The 18,051-nt window shown below is 43.2% G+C and overlaps 1 protein-coding gene across 3 annotated transcripts; it reads left to right on the forward strand.

The window, feature by feature from the left end:
- Positions 1-840: 840 nt before the first annotated feature.
- LOC103098787 (uncharacterized protein ZSWIM9-like) lies at positions 841-5,880 on the forward strand. 3 transcript variants are annotated; one of them, XM_007492642.2, is made up of 3 exons: positions 841-2,224; positions 3,525-3,805; positions 4,277-5,880. In XM_007492642.2, exons 1-3 carry the CDS (start codon positions 2,222-2,224, stop codon positions 5,631-5,633), a joined length of 1,641 nt encoding a protein of 546 aa, XP_007492704.1. In that variant the 5' UTR covers positions 841-2,221; the 3' UTR covers positions 5,634-5,880. The 3 variants fall into 3 exon arrangements, with proteins under 3 accessions (XP_007492704.1, XP_056652800.1, XP_056652799.1); XM_056796822.1 differs by having other exon boundaries at positions 841-2,078; XM_056796821.1 differs by having other exon boundaries at positions 841-3,805.
- The last annotated feature ends 12,171 nt before the right edge of the window (positions 5,881-18,051 follow it).

Raw genomic sequence — 18,051 nt, forward strand, 5'->3', positions numbered from 1 at the left:
ATATCTGAAGAGTTCCTTGATTTTCTTATTTATAAAATGGGGATCTTAATCCCTATGTCTATTGAAATGCCTCGCCTCAGGGTGGAGGGAGTTCTCCCAGCTGGAAAGGCGGTAGCCTGGCTCCAGATGGGTGCCTGTGTAGCTTTTGTCTGAGCCCTAGCCAGGGGTGAAGCTTGGTCCCTGGTGATGAGTTTTGGCCACATTGATTCAGTTCCATTTAATAAGCACCTACTATGTGCCAGGCACTGAGACAAAGGTTTACCTCACATTGGGTCAAGGGGAAATGTGAGTAAATGAAGTCCTTTGGTCTTCCTGTGACAGCACTAAGGTGGAGGAGGAAGAGAGGAATTCCCAGATCACCAAATGTCTGAATTGGAGGACACTTCAATGCCAGAAGCCCAAAGGAGTTCCCAGCAACATAACTGACATGTGGTCTTCTGGCCACTGTTCAAGGATGCCCAAGGGGGTCTGCCCTTCCACACTGAGAGAGCTCCAATTGTTAGTGACCCAAATGAGTCCTCTGGCTCCAGGTTCTGCCCTTTGGGCCCAAACTGAGTGTCTGTTCTTGTCCTCCTGTCCTCTCCCCCTAGTTTTCTTTCTTCAAGCCTTTTCATCACCAGGAAGATTCTGCAGTTAATGAACATCTTTCTGAAGTAGCAGTGCTTAAAAAAAGGCTGCAGGGTAGGGCCAAGGACTGACTTTCAACAGATAGCAAGGAAGTTCAGGGGTGAAAGGAAACGCCAGTCCCCATTGTCTGCCCTCTCTGCCCCCACTGCCCCCCCCCCCAGTCCAAGAGCCTGCTCATGCACTCTACTGCCTCCAACTTGTTTTGCTGAGCCCCAAGAGGTCAAAGCCCAGAGTGAGGAGGTGGATCTGGGCTTGGGGGAAAGACATGTGTCTTCATGATGGGAGCTGCCCAGACATGGTGGCATGGGCCTTCGAGGGGTTGGTCTGAACTGGGCCACCGGCCTAAGAGATGGACGGTATCCAATTCCCCTCCAACTGCCTATATCCAGCCAGGGAGGTCCAGCTGGTACTCCAGGGGTGGGGGGTGGGGCGTCCTAGAACTGATCCTCTTTTCTTTCCAAAGGGTTGAAGCAGCGCCTGGACCCCATGCCCTGCCTCTGGATCTTCCCCAGGGATCAGACAATCAGACCCAGGCTGAGCCCAAGAAAAACAGACTAAACTCACTCCCTGCTCATAGATCTCAGGCCCCGCCCCCAGGCCTCAAAGCGGGCTTCTTCAGGCTCCTTGACATCAGGGTAACAGCCCCCGAGGAACCTACTAGTCTCAGGCCCCGCCTCCTCAGTCCCTTCCCCTTAGAAAGATTTGCCTCAGCCCCCCTCGCCCCACCAAGCAATTCCTAAACTTCAGGCCCCGCCTCCTTAGGATTTTTCCGTAGACGTCAGGCTGGGCCCCTGGGAAATAGACTTGTCTCAGGCCCCGCCTCCTCGGGCCCTGACCAACGACATCAGGCCCCACCCCGGAGAAAGTGACTCGCATATGAAGCGCCTCTTATGTGCCAGGCATTCTGCGAAGCGCTCGAGAAGCAAAAAGAGGCAAAAGACAGGCTCTGTTCTCATGGAATTAACAATCTAATGGCAAGGCTAACATGCAAACGAATGTATACACAGCAAGCGGTAGACGAAATAGCTAACAGGGGGAAGACGCGGGAATTAAGAGGGCTGGGGAAGGTTCCGCCCCTGTGGAAGTCACAAGCCCGGCCTGCCCGTAGATATCTTCAGGTTCTGTCCTCAGGAAACCGACAATTAGGCCCCGCCCCGAGGATATTAGGTTTCGCCCTGAGGTCACCCCCCAACCCCTCACCGTCGCTATGGAAACAACACGGGCTTTTCCCAAAGCACCACCTGCAGGCCGCCAACGGCTGGCTGCTTCGCTCCGAGGATCGCGAAGAAAGGGAGGAGGGGAGTTGAAGTAGTTCAGTGAGAGACTACAATTCCCAGGAAGCCACGCTTTCACCTTGGTCGGACGGCGACTGCTTCTGTCCAGTAGCCGAAAGAACTCAGCGCGTGCGCTTGGAGGTCGACCTCTCCCTCCGCGGGAATCTTCAGGAGCATGTACGGAAGGGGCGGGACGCCGAGGGTGCGCAGGGCATTGTGGTCCTGTCTCCCAGGCCGCTGCTCCGGGTTTCGCTCGACGCAGCCGTCTCTCGGAGGAGGGGGCAGGGGCGGAGGCGGAGGCCGAGGCCGCTCTCGTCTCCATGGTAACACGATAGGCCGAGTGGGGTGGGTGGCCATGATGATGGGGAGGAGGGAACCAGCGGCCTTGGTCACCATGGTGACGGGGGTGATAAGCTGGAGCGGCGGCAGTCTCCATGGTGACGGGCGGGGTGGGTGGGGCAGGGGCGGTGCAGCCTAGACAAGTTCCCGGCCCCAACCATGGCCTATGACCCTTTACTTTGATCTGCCAGGCCTCTGTCCCATTCCCAGCCCCGCTAGGTCTGACCTCATCCTTAACCTTCCTGGGGGCTAGTTCCATGTCCAGCTCACACTGCCCTTGACCCCTCCTGCTCCTCTCTCGGTCCCTATCCTCCTCCCTTAGTCCTATCCCTGTCCTCCTTCCTTCTGGTCCTCCAGCATCCCCAGGGCGGGGGTAGAGGAGAAAAGGTGCCAAGGTGAAATCGACAGACCTAGGATGGGGGGGGGGGGCTGAGAGTGGGAGGCCAGTGATCCGGGGTTGTGAGCCTGAGGGCTGGGAGGATGGGGATATCCAGTAATGGGGAAGGTGGAGGGGGGAGGAAGAAAGCTGTTGTTTAGGGAGAGAGCGGTGTCCTTAGAACGTAGAGAGGAGAGCAGTAATGGGGAGTGGTTGGCAGTGTCAGAGGCTGCTGAGCTGGAGGAGGAGGAGAAAAAGATTGAGAAAAGCCACTCAGAGCCCCGGGTGGGTGACTGTGGAGATGGCCTTCTCCAGTTTAGACAAGGGGCAGAAAAGAAGTGAGATCATAGTGGGGATGGGTGGAGGAAGTGAGGCATTTGGAGAGTGGGGGACCCACCACTGGCCTTTTTTAGGTTCTAGTAGAGGGAGAGATGAAAAATAAGCAAGGGGCACAGAAGGCACCTGGCTGGAAGGAGATGAGGAAAAGGGGAGAAGAGGGGGCTCACGAGTGCCTCCATTTTTTCAGTAAAATAGAAGGCTAGGTCTCAGCTAAGAAGACCTGAGTATAGGGATTACTATGCCCATTTTTTGAGATGAGGAAACTGAGGCTTGCAGAAGATAGGCGACTTGAAGTCTCCCATCTAGTGAAATCAGAAGTGGGGTTGGGAGTCTGGGCTCTCTGCTGCCCCTTTGCTGCCTTCTCTGTTCCTTGTCTCTGGGCACCTCCCTCTTCCAAGCCCCGTCGACTGCCCCTGCATATAGTCAGTCCTTAGGAAGAAGATTTGGGTGTCCCCTAGGAAGTCTGGAGTGAGGGTGAGAAGAGCCTCATGGCACTGTCCATCCATCCATCCATCCATCCATCCATCCATCCATCCATCCATCCATCTGTCTGTCCATCCACCCTGCAGCTGGAGCAAGAAGCCCTGAAAGGTCCTGCTGCCATGGGCGAGCTGGGCCTGGGCCTGGAGTTCCACACGTGGCACCACTTCAGCAGCTTCTTTGATGACTGGTGTGAGCGGCATAAAGTGCTCTTCATCATTGCCAGCCTCAAGCCCCTGATCTCCCTGCGCCAGCCGCCACTGCCCTACCTGCCCAGCCTGGCCTCGACCCTACGTTTCCGCTTCGTTCGCCTCATCTGCAAGCACAGCGGTACCTACGTGGGGCAGAGCGTGGTGCAGCGAGACCAGCAGTGAGTGCCTGTTTCCTGAGACCTGCTGAAGCAGGAGGCTGGGTGGGGAGGTGGGGTCGCCAGCATGACTGTGCCTATAGTCCCCCAAGGTTGCCTGTGGGGAGAGGGGGGATTCAGGGAGGCCTGGCCCAGATGAGACCCAGATGGAGTCTCGGGTTCAGCCATGGGAGCCACTGTGGAGCCCAAGGGGAGGACAAGAGTGAGCAGCATGGGCAGTGCCTAGAGTCTGGGCCAAGGAGGAGTGATGGGGGCCCTAGCAGTGGCCAGTCTATAGGAGGGGAAGATGGCATCTGGAGATGCCAGTGTGGAACAGGGGTTCCATTTAGTCTCTCTTGCAGCCAGAGGGCAGAGCCAGGAGCTTCAGGGGAAACCCCAGGCCCACTTGTGCTCTGCTGGCCATGGTGCTGCTTCGCCATCCGTTGGGTTCTTCTTTTCTCACCTTTCTTTCCCCGCCTGCTTTCTTCCTTCCAGAAGCCAGAAGATCGACTGCCCGGCTCTCATCACCCTCCGCCTGGGCCCCAAGAAGGATCGGCTGGTGGTGACAGAGGCCAAGCTGCAGCACAACCATCAGCTGTCACCCCGGGAGTTCTCCAGATGCTTCAAGCGGAGCCAGCTGGAGGCCAGCCTGGGCCTGCCCATCCGCATCACCAACAGTGTCTCCAAGCGCTTCTTGGCCCCCGACCTGGTCTGGAATCTGGAGGACTACAGCCGGGCCAAGGACAAGGGCATGTGCAAGCTGCTCGGGGAGATGCACACACTCTTCCGGGCCGACCCCGGGGCCAAGGTCAAGCTGGTCTTCCAAGAAGATGTGGCCATCCTCAACTCCATCTTTTTGGCCACGTCACACATGCGCCAGCTGGCACGCTCCTTCCCCCGCCTCCTCTTCTTGGACCAGGCAGCCAGCCTTCCTGGAGACTTTGAGCTCTACTCTGTCCTTTGCCAGGATGCCAATGGGCGAGGCCGCGAGGTGGCCTACTGCCTTGCCCGCAGGGGCACGCCTGACCTGCTGGTCTTCATTGTGGCCTCCTTGGTGCAGAGCGTCCCTGAGATCAAGGCCCTGGTGGAGTGTCTTACCATTGGTGTGTCCTGCCTTGCAGGTGTAGACACTGTGGAGGAAGTCTTGCCCTGTGCCCGAGTACAGGTGTGCCGTGCCCAGGTCCTGGAGGCCTTGGGACGCAGGGCCCGGGAGTTGGCTGTGCCCGGGGAACGGCATATAGTTAATCTCTTGCACAATCTGGCACATGCAGCCTCCCCTAAGGTCTACAGCCAGTATCTGAGTGACCTCGAAGACGTTGCCCCCCTGGAGTTCCTCCGTCACTTTCTGGAGACCTGGCATCCACACAAAGGCACATGGGTTGCCTGCTGGGCATACCATCGTGGGGAGAACTGCCCCTTTGTGGACCACCTTGAGGCTCATAGGCAGAAGCTGTTATCTGCCCTGGGCCGAGACTCGTCTCTGGCAGCCTCTGTTCGAGGCCTGCTGGACCTTGAGAGCTTGCCTGTGGAATTGCAGGGGCTGCAGGCAGAAGAGGTGGCCGAGCGCTACCGGGCAGTGGGACCTGGGGAGGCAGCAGCCCTGGTGGCTGAGGAGCTGGCGTTGGCGCGCCATGGTGTGGGCATCCAGCCGGCAGAAGGTGGGGGCTTTGTGTTGGAGGGGGCAGGCCGGGGAGCTGCCTTCACCGTGGGGGCAGACCTGGCCTCCTGTAGCTGCTCTATTTTCATGGCTGGCCACCGGCCCTGCCGCCATATCTTTGCTGCCCGCCTCTGGGCAGGGAAGGCCCTCTTCGATGTCAGTCTCCTGCCCCCTGCAGGTGGTGATGATGGGTAAGGTTCTGGTAGGGCCTCTTCTTGCTAACTCCCACACTAGAAAGGGCAGAAGGGAAAGTCATAGGTCTGCCTTCTTCCTCCTCTTATTCCCCTGCTGCTCAGACCTGGCTGGACTGGTCTGGGAAGGAGGGGAGCCCATCAGGGTAGCAGGGTGGGTGTCTGCTGCTGGGGACCAGGAAAGGGAAGGGACGGTTTTGTATGTTTTCTGGTGAGAATAAAACAAATTCTGTGGGGTGTTCTACCTCCCATGAGTTGAACCACTTCTTTGAGGGAAAGGGTGGTTGGGCATTGAGGGTAAAAGTGGGTTTTCTTATCTGTAAAATGTGTGGTGGGGGTGAGGTGGCAGTAAATGATGAAAAATGTCCCTCTCAGCTCTAAAATTGTTTTTAGTGTCAGGGATCTCCATGAGAGGACTTTCTCTGTGTTTGGCCTGGTAATGAAGGCAATTCTGTTAATTCAGTTAGTCCAGATGACATTTTAAAAGCATCCACTGCATGCAGAGCCATAGGCCTGGTGACATGGAGAAGAGTAGAGTTTGGTTATGATTGCTGCCTACATGGACCACTGGGTGCATGAGTCAGTCACTGAGGCACAAAGTTATCTGATCTGTCCATTAGAGAAATGCAGGGTGTCAGATGAAGGCCTTTCATCAGTCATGGTGTTGAGTTAAATCTGTGATGATGAGAAACTGAGGCACAAAAGGTCCAAGCTTAATCAATTTTATTGGCAAGGCTCACAGTTACCAATAATAGAGGTCAATGGTTCCTCAATACAGTCAGAGCAGCATTTGGAATAGTTTAGTGGTTACATAGGGTCCAGAAAAGCCCCCCAGACTGATTGTGATTAGTTCTTCATTATGCTATCTGAACACATGACCAAGAGTTCATCCATCATGGCAATCAGAAAATCCAAAGTTGGCCAACATCGTCCGGAAGGCCTTGTGATAACAACCCTGCAGTGTCCTCCCAGATTAGGAATCTTCCAGAGTCCATGATGTTATGGAGGCGGCAGAGGCTTAGTCAATTTCCTGTAATATTCTTCAGAAGATTATCTACTACTCCCTGTATCCATGGAGCCTAGTACTAGGAAAACATCTTGTTATAAGATTAAATTATCTTTCATCCATCTTTCTTATCTACCTCAACTGGCATCTAGTTTTGCTTATTGAGGGTTGGGCATTAGACCTGCACAATAACACTCTTTAAGCCTGTTGTAACCATTATGATGAATAAAACTCTTAAATATAAATAATTAGGAATCAGTAATCAATTTCACAATTCCCCCCTATGATCCTTGAAAGGTCTACCTTTTTATGGATCACCAATAAGGGCAACACAGTGACCCCATCAGAAAGATCCCACACTTGCAAAGGTTCTGGTGCATGAGCAAAAGGGAGGAAATGGGACATTCTTCTGTATTGCCTCAGGATTATCTTATCTTCAATCCATATGCCGACACGATTATAAGGCCAAAGATATGGATAGAATCTTTATGACATCTGGAAATAGGGATTTAAGTAATATAACATGAAGACACGATATGATCATAATAGTCATGGTCTTGTGGGTCACTAAGGAGAGCCCTGAATTCTTTCATTTGATCCAAGTGTAGCTTCACTAACTCCATCCCTGAATTAGTTAGAATCGGAAAGGAGATATGAGAGTCGTATGGTCTTGCTACCTACCACTGGTTGGAGTGTTGACAAATCTGTTGGGCATAGTCCCCTTTGGCAAGTTAACCTCATAGAGAAAAAGGCAGAATGCACATGTCCTTCAGGTATACAATGATCATGTGTCTGTGTGTCCTAGCAGTCCACTCCCAATATCTATTTAATCTGCAGTGGAGTTTTATCTGTCTCCGATTCCTTGAGGCTACGTTTCAGCTGATGGCAGCTCTGATGGAGGGTCTTCAGTGAAGAGCTGCTTGGCCCATATGGAGGTTTCTGGTGTTCCTGCTATAAAACCAGTCTTAATACAATTTAGTAACATTAAACCCACATGTGAAACGAGAAAATTTAAGTTCTGGGTGTCTCTGATTGTTTCTTACCAAACCTTATATTTTATATGATCGGTACTATTCACCCTAAAAAGCAGTGCACCTAGTTGTGTGACCCTGGGCAAGGCACTTAAGCTCAATTGCCCAGCCCTTACCACTCTTCTGCCTTGGAACTGAAACTTAGTAGCCATTCTAAGACAAAAAATAAGGATTAAAAAAAAAAAGGAAGTGTATGAGGTCCTGAATTGTAAAATGAGCCCTTCATAGGTATCAGTCTTTATTTCAGAATTAAAACTTATAACAAAATCAGGCATATATTTATAGGCCAAAGTATATTCCATGAAAGTCATTTGTATTTGAGAGCCAATTTTGTGCACACATTTATCTTGTTGTTCCTCAAAATTGTATGCTCCATTTAATTTTTTAAAATTCCTCATTTGTCTTCATTTATCTTTATCTAAATGTGATTCCTCTTAATTCCCCCCTAAGGAGGATGTTATGATTATCATACATGGGAAAAGATGCTGTAGTATCAATCTCCTATAAATTAACTATCGATTAAGATCAGAGAAGTGTCTGTAGTGTTAATAAGATTAAGACTGGAATGGTCTCTGTTACAGGTATCCCTTCTACATCTTGACTTTCCACATGGTGGTTTTGATATATCTCAAGTTGGCATAAGAAATTAAATGGGGATTTTTTTGAGTTTTGTAGAAGCTGCAGATGATACAGGGAGAAGTTAGAAACAAAAAATGTGTAAAATATATGTATAGTATTGTATAATATAAACATATTTTGTCAAAGTGTGCAAAAAAGAACATTAAAGCCAACGGATGGCATACAAAGGTTAGAAATGTAGGGAGTTCTTAAAAGTTTAGTAACTTCATAAATGCTTATTAAGTACTATAAATACCTTACAAAAGAAAAAGGAAAAATCCAGACTTCTCTGGTATAAAAGGAAGGGCAAAAAAATTTAAATGGATTTTCCTGATCATGGGGGTACTGTTTCTCTAATCTCTGTGATATGAAAGAGATACCTGTATTTGTAACTCAAATGATCATTTAAAACAATTCCTCACTATAGTAGCACATTGATAGTGTATAATATTCAGTCAAAAGTCAGCAGTGTGGTGTATTCCAAAGAAAAATTTCCAATGGAATTTTCTATGTGAGCAAAAAAGGACATAACTATATCAATTCTGTAATTCTGTTCTTCCGTTCTCTTTGATTTCAGATATGGCATATAGTCAGCAGCTAATGACACAGAAAAGCTTATTATGAGCCACAGAATATCACAGGCTCAGACATACCTAGGTGGCAAAGTATCCTTGTTAACCAGAGTAGAGAAACTAAGTCAAGAGAATCCTTCTTCACTTTCAAAAGGTCATTTCCTCAACATTCCCAGAGTCAAATGTTCACCTGTAGCAATCCTCAGACTTCAGGAGCACATGGCATTCCTTTGAATGTTAGACTAGTGGTCTTAAGAGATGTCAGACACCTATACCTGAAATGAAAACTTAGAACAGCAGCAGATTAAAATATCCAAAGACTTTTCCTCAAATAGCAAAATTTCAATAATTACAGCTTAGAGCTGGGTTATTGTTATTTTTCTCATTTCTTAGTAAGTGTTAGGACATTCTATTGATCTTTCATATAAGAATAATTATAATCTGGACTTATATACCAGTTCATAATATAGTGAATAGTTGGTTGAAAAATGTAATGAATAATTTCATGATTTTCCAAATAATAACTGAAACTCCCTTCTCACTTAAAGTTAACTTGTAAATTTTTATTAGGTTGGAATAGGTCCTATTTCCTTAAATTATAGTACCATAAAGTTTTATAACATTCTACCAGAAGGATTGATAAGATCTCATGATTCAATGTGAGTAGGAAATCCCAAGGAGTCTCACATAAACAAGGATTTCTTAAGAGGATTTGCTACTTTTTTTCCTCCCAGCAATGAGTCTCTATTAGGATTTGATGATTTAAAACAAAATTAATAAAATATTTAACAATCTTCAAATCTTTTGCCACATTCTTCCAAGAGTTCTTATAAGAGTATCTAGCTAAAAAGGGAAGCTACCCTTTTAAAGGCACCTCTGATAGTGGTTTCTCAATTTTCACAAAATAAGAGATTAGTATGATATTGATTTGGTATTATATTTAGTATCACAAAGTAAGAGATTAACATAATATTGACTTGGTATTATGATATTTAGTATCACAAAATAAGAGATTAGTATGATATTGATTTGGTATTATATTTAGTATCACAAAGTAAGAGATTAGCATGATATTGATTTGGTATTATGATATTTAGAATCACAAAATAAGAGATTAGCATGATATTGATTTGGTATAGTTAGTATCACAAAGTAAGAGATTAACATGATATTGATTTGGTATTATATTTAGTATCACAAAGTAAGAGATTAACATGATATTGACTTGGTATTATGATATTTAGTATCACAAAGTAAGAGATTAACATGATATTGATTTGGTATTATGATATTTAGTATCACAAAATAAGAGATAAGCATGATATTGACTTGGTATTATGATATTTAGTATCACAAAATAAGAGATTAGTATGATATTGATTTGGTATTATATTTAGTATCACAAAGTAAGAGATTAGCATGATATTGATTTGGTATTATGATATTTAGAATCACAAGATAAGAGATTAGCATGATATTGATTTGGTATAGTTAGTATCACAAAGTAAGAGATTAACATGATATTGACTTGGTATTATGATATTTAGTAACACAAAATAAGAGATTAGTATGATATTGATTTGGTATTATATTTAGTATCACAAAGTAAGAGATTAACATGATATTGACTTGGTATTATGATATTTAGTATCACAAAATAAGAGATTAGTATGATATTGATTTGGTATTATATTTAGTATCACAAAGTAAGAGATTAACATGATATTGATTTGGTATTATGATATTTAGTATCACAAAATAAGAGATAAGCATGATATTGATTTGGTATTATATTTAGTATCACAAAGTAAGAGATTAGCATGATATTGATTTGGTATTATGATATTTAGAATCACAAGATAAGAGATTAGCATGATATTGATTTGGTATAGTTAGTATCACAAAGTAAGAGATTAACATGATATTGACTTGGTATTATGATATTTAGTAACACAAAATAAGAGATTAGTATGATATTGATTTGGTATTATATTTAGTATCACAAAGTAAGAGATTAACATGATATTGACTTGGTATTATGATATTTAGTATCACAAAATAAGAGATTAGTATGATATTGATTTGGTATTATATTTAGTATCACAAAGTAAGAGATTAACATGATATTGATTTGGTATTATGATATTTAGTATCACAAAATAAGAGATAAGCATGATATTGATTTGGTATTATGATATTTAGTATCACAAAATAAGAGATTAGAATGATGATATTAATTCAGTCAGATGCATAGGGAATAATTTATCTTACTCCTGGTGGTTTTTTATACTATCTTGGTAGTATATATCACATGCCAGGCTATATTCTTGGCTTTTAAATCTTAAAAAAAGAACCATTTAGCATGTTGTTCAAATGAATTCCTATACGGTCTGAACATTGCAGTGCTCATCTTCTCTTCATTAAGTATCTGACAATTATGTGCTTTCCTTTACAAGTCTGGGAGGTAGGTGTAAATGTACCATCTCACTGTAAATGAATATATGAGATGGTACCTTATATTTTGGTTTTAGAACAAAAATTTCAGCTCAATCAACTCATGATTTATAATTATTAATAGCAATTTTAAAATCTCAATTTTCCCAAGAGTTCACCATTTTTAGTTAGCTCATGGTATCACTCCTAGATCTCCACGACTCTTTTATTTCTTTGACTCACTTAGAAGACCAACTACTTCCTTTTATGTTCCTAACTTATTTTAACCTGTATATTTCAAGAGGGCAGATAAAAGGCTCATTTCTCCTTATCCTGAAGCTTTTTGACTATAGCCCAAGGAGGAAAAGCTAATGATTTTTTAGAGGCCTCTAGCATAGCTATTTAAGTCAAACCAAGGGAAAAATATTTCCTTTATCAATCAGTTAATTTGTATTTTGTTAATTTACTCTTCAAAGTCTTACAAATTTTCTTTTGTAATCTTACATTGACTGGGAAAATTCCATAAATTTTCTCCCGTGGGATTAATACCTTTTCTCAAATTTCCTTTTTCAAAACTCTACATCTGTTTCCTTTCAAACCCTTCCTTCCCTCTAGTGGAAGCATAACCCAACTTTCATTTAACTTTTCATCCATTCTTCTCTCATACCTACTTGCTTAAACTTTTTCTCCCTCCCTTTTCTTTTTTAATCTGTCTGGTCAGCTTGGACCTTTCTTGTTTCCTAATCCAATACTTCCCTGAACTCTCTTCTAGTTGCTCAATTACCCGAGTCTTAAAACTGTCTATCGACTTCATGATCACTCCGCTGAAATTTTCCTTAATGTAGCACAAGTTTTTATTACATGTGTGGGATGAGATTCAGTGTGGCATTCTCAGAGTCGTATTTGGCTTGTAACCCCAATTTTCCAGACCCCTGACTGTCACTATTCCTTGGACTAGAACTGTCCCCTCCCACCCACCCCATAACATTTTTTTAGTTTTCCTGATCTATTTTCAAAAGCCTTGAGAAGAGTTTATCTGAAGCCTGGGGAACTGGCCAACTCTAGGAAGAGGAGTAATATAAGAAAGAACAGGGAATTTCAAAAGCATCTTTCTTGTCTCAGGCTGGGAATCCTGTGACAGTCACCATTTTTTTTTTTGATCGAGGGGGTCTTTAGGGGAACATAATGTTGAGAACCGCATGGTCAAGACTTGAAATGTCACAGCCTCCCCCCACCCCCACCCCCCATACAGGATCAGACAGAGGGGAGGAGGAGCATCTTGTGTCAGGATTATTATCAAAGTCTGTGATTGTACCTAGAAGAAGAGAGGACATTTTTGTCTCAAGCAAGCCCCTTGTGTGGGCAGGATCCCTTTTCCTTCCTTTCCCCTTCCCCATCTCTCCCTTCCCTGCTCTCCACTGTTTTCTCCAAATAAAGCCACTTTTCTCTGCCAACATCTTATCAAGTTTCCTGTCTGCCCATTAGAGTGATTTCTGGGGCTACGAGCCCCTCCCCAAATTCAACTTCACACATTTCACAAAACCAAGTGATTGGGGGCAGCTGGGTAGCTCAGTGGGTTGAGAGCCAGGCCTAGAGATGGGAGGTCCTGGGTTTAAATCTGGTCTCAGACACTTCCCAGCTGTGTGACCCTGGGCAAGTCACTTGACCCCCATTGCCTAGCCCTTACCCCTCTTCTGCCTTGGAGCCAATACACAGTATTGATTCCAAGATGGAAGATCAGGGTTTAAAAAAAATAAATGAACAGTAATCCTTATTGCTCTGATTTTGGGATTCCACAAAGTCAATACAGCTGGATAATGGCCAATGTTATATATTTAAAATGGAAACTTTTACCAGAACCAACTGCGGAGACCTCAAACTTGAGGGCTCAGTATTCGCAACTGGAAAAGTGCTAGTAAGACTACTACTACAGCTGTTGGGACATTGGTTCAATTACATACAAATTAAACAACACTATCTTCTCACTGTACAGTTCTACAAATCCTCTGGCACTTAAAAGGACTGATAGAACCTTGGTATAGCCTTCTCTGATGATCTTAAAACACTTTCTCGAGTTCTTTGATAGTAGGAGCAGATGCTTATCCTTTATGATCTACAATAAAATTTGCTTCATTGTGTTCCTGGTCAAGAATAGCTTGTATTGCTTAGTAGCATAATAATTTCTAGATTTACAGTATCCACTTTTATGAAAAACCGCAACAGAAATATTAATGAGAGCTAACAGGATTCCACAATTGAAAAAAAACTGTCAGATGGAGACTGTCATTTCTGAAGGGCTTTATATGTCAATTTTTCTCTATTTCTTTACAAGTCACGCAGAGACTATGTCCATTTCTTCAGTTTTCTTGCCCTAACTTATTCCAGAAAACATTAAGGTTCTACTTACTTATCAGTTGCTTGCTGAGCTTAAAACAAACTTTTCCCTCTCTGTGAGCACTTTGGGATTCACCTTCAATCTGGGAATCCCAATGTAGGGGCTAAAAATAGGGTTTGCTTGATATATTTGGATTAGTTGTTTAAAAGCAGGAAGCAACAGAAGGGTAAAATCGATCCCAGCTTAACTTGCTTGTTGCTCTTCCTGTTTTGATCTTTAAAGAAATCACAATAAATCACAAGACACAGAGATAAACTCATTGAAACTTCTCTGGTCTTATTCTGCTGTTTGAAAAGGCTTGCTCTTGAGAGCTGACTGCTCTTGCTCAAGTTAGATGAGTCAGAGAGATGATCTCCCTCCATCATAGTTTTTAGCCTTATGTGAAGATTGGATTTAGCTATCTCCTGATTGTAACAATGAAGATACTTAGCTCTTCCTTTATAGTGAAGCTAGAATTGTAAGCTACAATTTCTTTTTAGATTTTAACTACAAAAAGATGTTAAGTAATTACAAAAGGTGAATTAATCACAAAACGGTGTTAAGTAACTACAAAAGCTGAACTTAACAAAAGAGGTGTTAACCCCAAAAGATATAATCTAACCAGAGAAGGTGAAGACTAAAGAGTGGGCAGTCCTGGAGAAAATCTAACCAAAGAAGGTGAGAACCAAAGAATGGGCAGTCCTGGAGAAAAGCATGTGCTGTGATTGGTAGATGTGAAAATTTAGGGGAGGTGACACAAGAGAAAAAGATCTTTAAAAAGAGAACCAAAAGGCAGAAGGGGAACATTCAGTGATTTGGATTCAGATATTCGAATCATTTGGATTCAGACATTTGGACATTTGGACTCAGACATTCAGAGAGTCATTTGGAGATTGGGGCACTGACTTGGAGGAGCTATTGGAAGACAGACCCTTATGGAACGACCAGAAGGCAGACACCAAGACTTCTTTTAGACTCACTGTTGGTGAATGAAAAGCTGACTTAGTGACCCCCCCCCTTTTTTGGAGGCATGAAGCCTCCAGGTGTTAGATTTAAAATAGTTTGGAGCATTAAATAGTTGTAGATAAGAGAGTGGGAGCCATAAACTGTGGTTATTAAATGTTTGGGAGCAAGGGAAATATATATATCAATTATGACCACTGAAATATGTTTTCTACTGTGTCTTGGGTTTATATAAATATAAGGTGGTCGCCAGGGAATATATTCCCAATTTATGAATATGCCCAAGCCAACTGGGTTTTACAGAGAAATTTAATTTATAATACACTGATTAATCAATAGAAAAAGAGAGAAAGTGAGAAAGGAATAAGAATCAAGGGCCTCAAGCCAATAAGGCCTAGACCTAGTCCTAAGAGATAAATCAGTCAGTTGGTTTTATCACTCACCCAAGATCTCTCTAGGTAAGGCTTCTCATGCCAACCTCAGGCTCCACCTTCAAGAGAGCCTCCTTTCAAGAAATGTTTCCAGAGAATTCTCCTCCTGACTCCTCCTGAGTTCTCCTTCCACTCCTCCTTCAAGACCTCTCCAGGAGCTCTCCCTCCAGGACCTCTCTCCTCTCAGCCCTCCTTCAGAGCAAAAAACTCCTCTTCAGACCTCCTTCAGAGCCACCTCTCTTCAGACCTCCTTCAGAGCATCAACTCTCCTCCCTCTAGTCCTCAGACCCCTCTATCTTTAAGCAAACAATCTAAGTTCCCTCCCCTCAGTTCTCACATCTACCAATCACTGTCGATGTCTCCCCTGTGCCAATGGTGGCTCTAGCTTAACCCAGGACCGCCCAGAGGTCTGACCCCTTTGCACATGTCTGTTGAAGGTCATATTCTCAAATAATTAAATCTTGATCTTTTCTGCAGCCCTTCCTAAATCCTGTTACTCTGAGTAGGGTGGAGATTGTAATTTCCAAGACCTGGTTCTGTCATTCCAAGTATCTCTATTGTATCAATTCTAAAATCAATCATGACTCAAAGAACTTCCTATTCTATGCTTAAGCATAGGTCAAAGCCCTTTCCATTGTTTAGCAAAAGGTTTCTGTCCTAAAGTAGTCTTAAGTAGGGAGGAGAAGGATCCTCCCATGCCAAGGAGTTTCATATTCCAATAGAGTTCTTACTATCAGTAGGAAATTTTTTCCAGTATGAAATTTCCCAATGGGGAAATTTCCAACATTCATAAGTCTAAGAAATTTTAAGGTTTACACAGGTAAGACTCATCTTCTTGAGACTCTCTTCCCCTGGCTGGGGCTTAGAGGTTCTAACTGGTATCAGAAGAAGCCAGAGTTTTCTCTCTCTCTTTCATTACTTAATATCTTCCTTCTATTGTAAATATTGTAAACAAATGACCATAAATTCCATTTACTTTAGTAATTCATTTTGGGATTTAGAAATTAAATTCCTGGCAACCACCTATATAAATGTTCAGAGTCCCAACAACAATTCATTTTAACACTTAGAACAAAATTTCAATCAAAATAAAATCATTTCTTGATTTATAAATATAAAATATTTATATTTATTATAAGTATATTTATAAATATAGTATAAATATAAAAATAAATGTCAATATTTAAATCTCAATTTTCTTTTTTGTAATTTTTGAAAATTTTTGATTAATTAATTAATTTAGAATATTTTCCCATGATTATAAGATTCATATTCTTTCCCTCCCTTTCCCCTATCCCCCTTCCATAGCCAACGCACAATTCCACTGGATTTTATATGTGTCATTTATCAAGACCTATTTCCATATTATTGATAATTGCACTAGGGTGATTGTTTAGAGTCTACACCCCCAATCATGTTCCCATCGACCCATGTGATAAAGCAGTTGTTTTTCTTCTGTGTTTCTACTCCCACAGTTCTTTCTTATAAGTCCCTTGGAATGTCCTGGATCATTGCATTGCTCCTGGTAGAGACGTCCATTACATTTGATTGTACCACAGTGTATCAGTCTCTGTGTACAATGTTCTCCTGGTTCTGCTCCTCTCACTCTGCATCAATTCATGGAGGTCTTTCTGGTTCACATGGAATCCGTCCAGTTCATTATTCCTTTGAGCACAATAGTATTGTGCTCAATATTGTGTTCAAATTGAGCACAATAGATACCACTACTTGCTCAGCCATTCCCCAATCAATGGACACTCCCCCATTTTCCGTTTTTTTTTTGCCACCACAGAGCACAGCTATAAATATTCTTGTATAGATCTTTTTTCCCTATTATCTCTTTGGAGTATAAACCCAGCAGTGCTATGGCTGGATTAAAGGACAGGAAGTCTTTTAACGCCCTTTGGGCATAATTCCAAATTATCCTCCAGAATGGTTGGATCAATTCACAACTCCACCAACAATGCATTAATGTCCCAATTTTGCCACATCCCTTCCAACATTCATTACTTTCTTTTGCTGTCATGTTAACCAATCTGCTAGGTATGAGGTGGTACCTCAGAGTTGTTTTAATTTGCATTTTTCTAATCAGGAGGGATTTAGAACATTTTTTCATGTGCTTATTGATAGTTTTGATTTTTTTATCTGAAAATTGCCTATTCATGCCCTTTGCACATTTATTGATTGGGGAATGGCTTGTAAATCTCAATTTTCAAAGAGTCTAATGTTTGCAGTTAACCGATGTTTAAAAAAAAGAATGGTGGCACTCCTAGGTCTGCCTAAAGGTCAAATCACTTTATTTTATTACCCTAATTTGTATCTTCTACACCAAGGTTTTGTGGTTGTAGCCCAGGCAGGGAAAGTTCCTAATTTTTACAGACAACCAAGTGAAGGCACAATTGCCTGACTGATTATCTTTCATTTTCTCTGTGTAAAGGTGATGATCAAAACTACTTCACTCCATTCTACTCTGGTTATGTTGACTAGATGAGAACATATCTTGATTTGTCAATTGATCATAGGCCCTAGGACTAAGTATTTGTCTTTGTTAAAAAAAAAGTCTTTGACAACCATTTGAACTGAATTTTATTGATTAAGAAAATTTTCTCTATGGTTACATGATTCATGTTCTTTCCCTCCCCTCCTGCCATCTGTAGCCAATGAGCAGTTCCACTGGGTTTTACATGTGTCGTTGATCAAGACCTAGCTCCATATTACTGATATTTGGACCAGGGTGATCATTTAGAGTCTACATCCCCAATCATATCCCCATCAAACAATGTAATCAAGCAGTTGTTTTTCTTCTGTGTTTCTATTCCCACAATTCTTTCTCATAAAGTCCCTCAGAATTGTCCTGGGTCATTGCATTACTGCTAGTAGAGAAGTCCATTAAATTCAATTGTATCACAGTGTATTTGTCTCTGTGTACAATGTTCTCCTAGTTCTGCTCCTCTCGCTCTGCATCACTTCCTGGAGGTTGTTCCAGTCTCCATG

This window comes from Monodelphis domestica, chromosome 4 (assembly GCF_027887165.1).
Source record: "Monodelphis domestica isolate mMonDom1 chromosome 4, mMonDom1.pri, whole genome shotgun sequence".
NCBI classification, from domain to species: domain Eukaryota; kingdom Metazoa; phylum Chordata; class Mammalia; order Didelphimorphia; family Didelphidae; genus Monodelphis; species Monodelphis domestica.